Raw genomic sequence first — 2,063 nt, 5'->3', positions numbered from 1 at the left:
GCTCGGCTAGTTTGTGCTAAAGCAGCTTTATGAAATTGGGCTCTATGCACAATTTCATAAAGCTGTTAAGCAGAAAATACTGCTTGAAACACGTCTGCGCTAAGCAAAAAAAAGGGTAGTGCATTAGTCACAACAATGCCGGCAGGTAGCCTTGTTGAGCAACACTTGTCTATGCTTAGCCAATTATTTTTGTGTTACAAGCTTTAATTAAATTGGGCCCTGGTTATTTTGCTTATGAACTCGTAACTCGTTAAGGTAGAAAGCTTCGAGTTAAAAAAAAGGCTGAATATGCCCCTGTTTAAGTTCGACGCCATCGGTGACTAGAGACCACCAGCATGTATTTTTTATTTGCTTTAACCGCAGCCATTATTTTAATCATGTACGAACTTTTTTACGCTGTCACTGAAAACTCCCGGGCCTCATAAACTTGCACAAAGTCGCTCCATTTGATTTAATTTAAACAAAATATTTAAATTAAAGGCAATTTAGGACACCTTTGGTTAATGTCAAAGACCAGTACTCTCACTTGGTGTATCCGAACTTGTATGCATTATTTGCGAACACTTGGGCTCAATATGTCATCGAAGATGCAAGAGTCGAATAATGAAGAAAAAAGCTTCCACAAATGTGTATGCTTTCAGATGCATCATTTAAAAAGGCTTCAAGCCTTAAGTTTTTAAAAATTGTGTGAGAAATTACCTCTTTTCAATTTTTACATTACCTCATTGGAGCCGTTTCTTACAATGTTTTATACTATCAACAGCTCTCCGTTGCTCGTTAATACCAAGTAGGCCCTATAGTTTAATCTCGCGCTTATGCCCACAACCATCTTTTCCTGAAAAGGACTGGAGAAAGTCTACTCCTCATAAATATTTAATGTAGAACATTATAAATGTACGAGGCATAACCCTGGTATATTTGTAGAGGCCCTTGCAGCCAGTCAGTTGAATCCAAGCGTAAAAATACCACGCAGGGCATGTGTGTCATTCCCACTATGCCGGTACAAGGGAATACACGTGCGAAAACTAGCTGCAACATCATGCAAAGCCGGCAGAAGTGGGTGATTTTTGCCGCGCTTTTTCGTCATGGCATTTAGGAGGTAATCACGGCAAGGGCGTCATTCTTTTCGTCTTCAAAGGGGCATTGTGGTGACTCTATTATGGCCAAGCAACTGACCATTGTGTGTTCTTATTCGCGCCCAAATCTAAACGGTGTTACGTCACGAGAATGACTAAGATTTTTCAAGTGATTATCAACCTACTGTGGAGACACTTGGTGCCCTTTGGTATTTACAAAAAGTACGTCAAGAGATTCAGACGTTACGAATCTGCAGAGAATCTGTGCAAACATTCGAGCTCAGACGACGACTTGAGACACTTAGCGAGAAACAGAAGATATCGTTCCGTTGGTGAGACCGACTGTAATTGGTATAGAACTAAAGAGTATTCGTATAGAGAACTGGAACTAAGAAGTATGCCGTGTGATACAACAGACAACTGGGTGAGATATCAGGACGACAACATGGTGATTCCATGCAACGGACAAGTCAACTCGGCCTTTGTGACCAACTCGACTCACGAGGACAGCAATGGTAATGGCTGCATGACTTTGAATGATAATTGGGTAAATGATAATTGCAACACTAAAATTACTCAAACGGACTTCAGCATCGATGGTGTGATTGGAAGTGGCGGATTCGGTTCGGTGTTCTTGGGGCGGTACGGTGGCCGGCGTGTTGCCGTGAAAAGCCTGCGACAGCGCACTAAAACAGGGAGGCAAGCCGGCAAAGTTTCAGGGCAGAATTCAACGCACTGTACCTCAGACATGACAATATCGTCAGCGTGTTAGCCACTACAGCTTTCGAGGACTTTGAAGCTGGTGCATTTATCATTATGGAATATGCAGGTAGGCGCAATCTGCAACAGATAATTAACGACCCTGGGAGGAGTCTAACTCCCACGCGGAGAACCAAGTATGCTGTGCAAATCATCCGGGCACTGCACTACACCCACTCACAAGGTATTGCACACCTAGACGTTAAACCAGCCAACGTGATCGTGGAC

At 42.8% G+C, this 2,063-nt stretch overlaps 1 protein-coding gene across 1 annotated transcript in view; it reads left to right on the top strand.

Moving 5' to 3' along the window:
• The first annotated feature begins 781 nt into the window (after positions 1-781).
• LOC117304488 (serine/threonine-protein kinase mos-like) overlaps positions 782-2,063 on the top strand; it is a 4,293-nt gene continuing 3,011 nt past the window's right edge. Inside the window, 2 exon segments of the mRNA XM_033788982.1 lie at positions 782-1,765; positions 1,768-2,062. Coding sequence (XP_033644873.1) covers positions 1,228-1,765; positions 1,768-2,062 — 833 coding nt within the window. The 5' untranslated portion in view covers positions 782-1,227.

This window comes from Asterias rubens, chromosome 21 (assembly GCF_902459465.1).
Source record: "Asterias rubens chromosome 21, eAstRub1.3, whole genome shotgun sequence".
NCBI classification, from domain to species: domain Eukaryota; kingdom Metazoa; phylum Echinodermata; class Asteroidea; order Forcipulatida; family Asteriidae; genus Asterias; species Asterias rubens.
The sequence above is the reverse complement of the archived record's forward strand: the minus strand, read 5'-3'. Positions and strand labels throughout refer to the sequence as shown.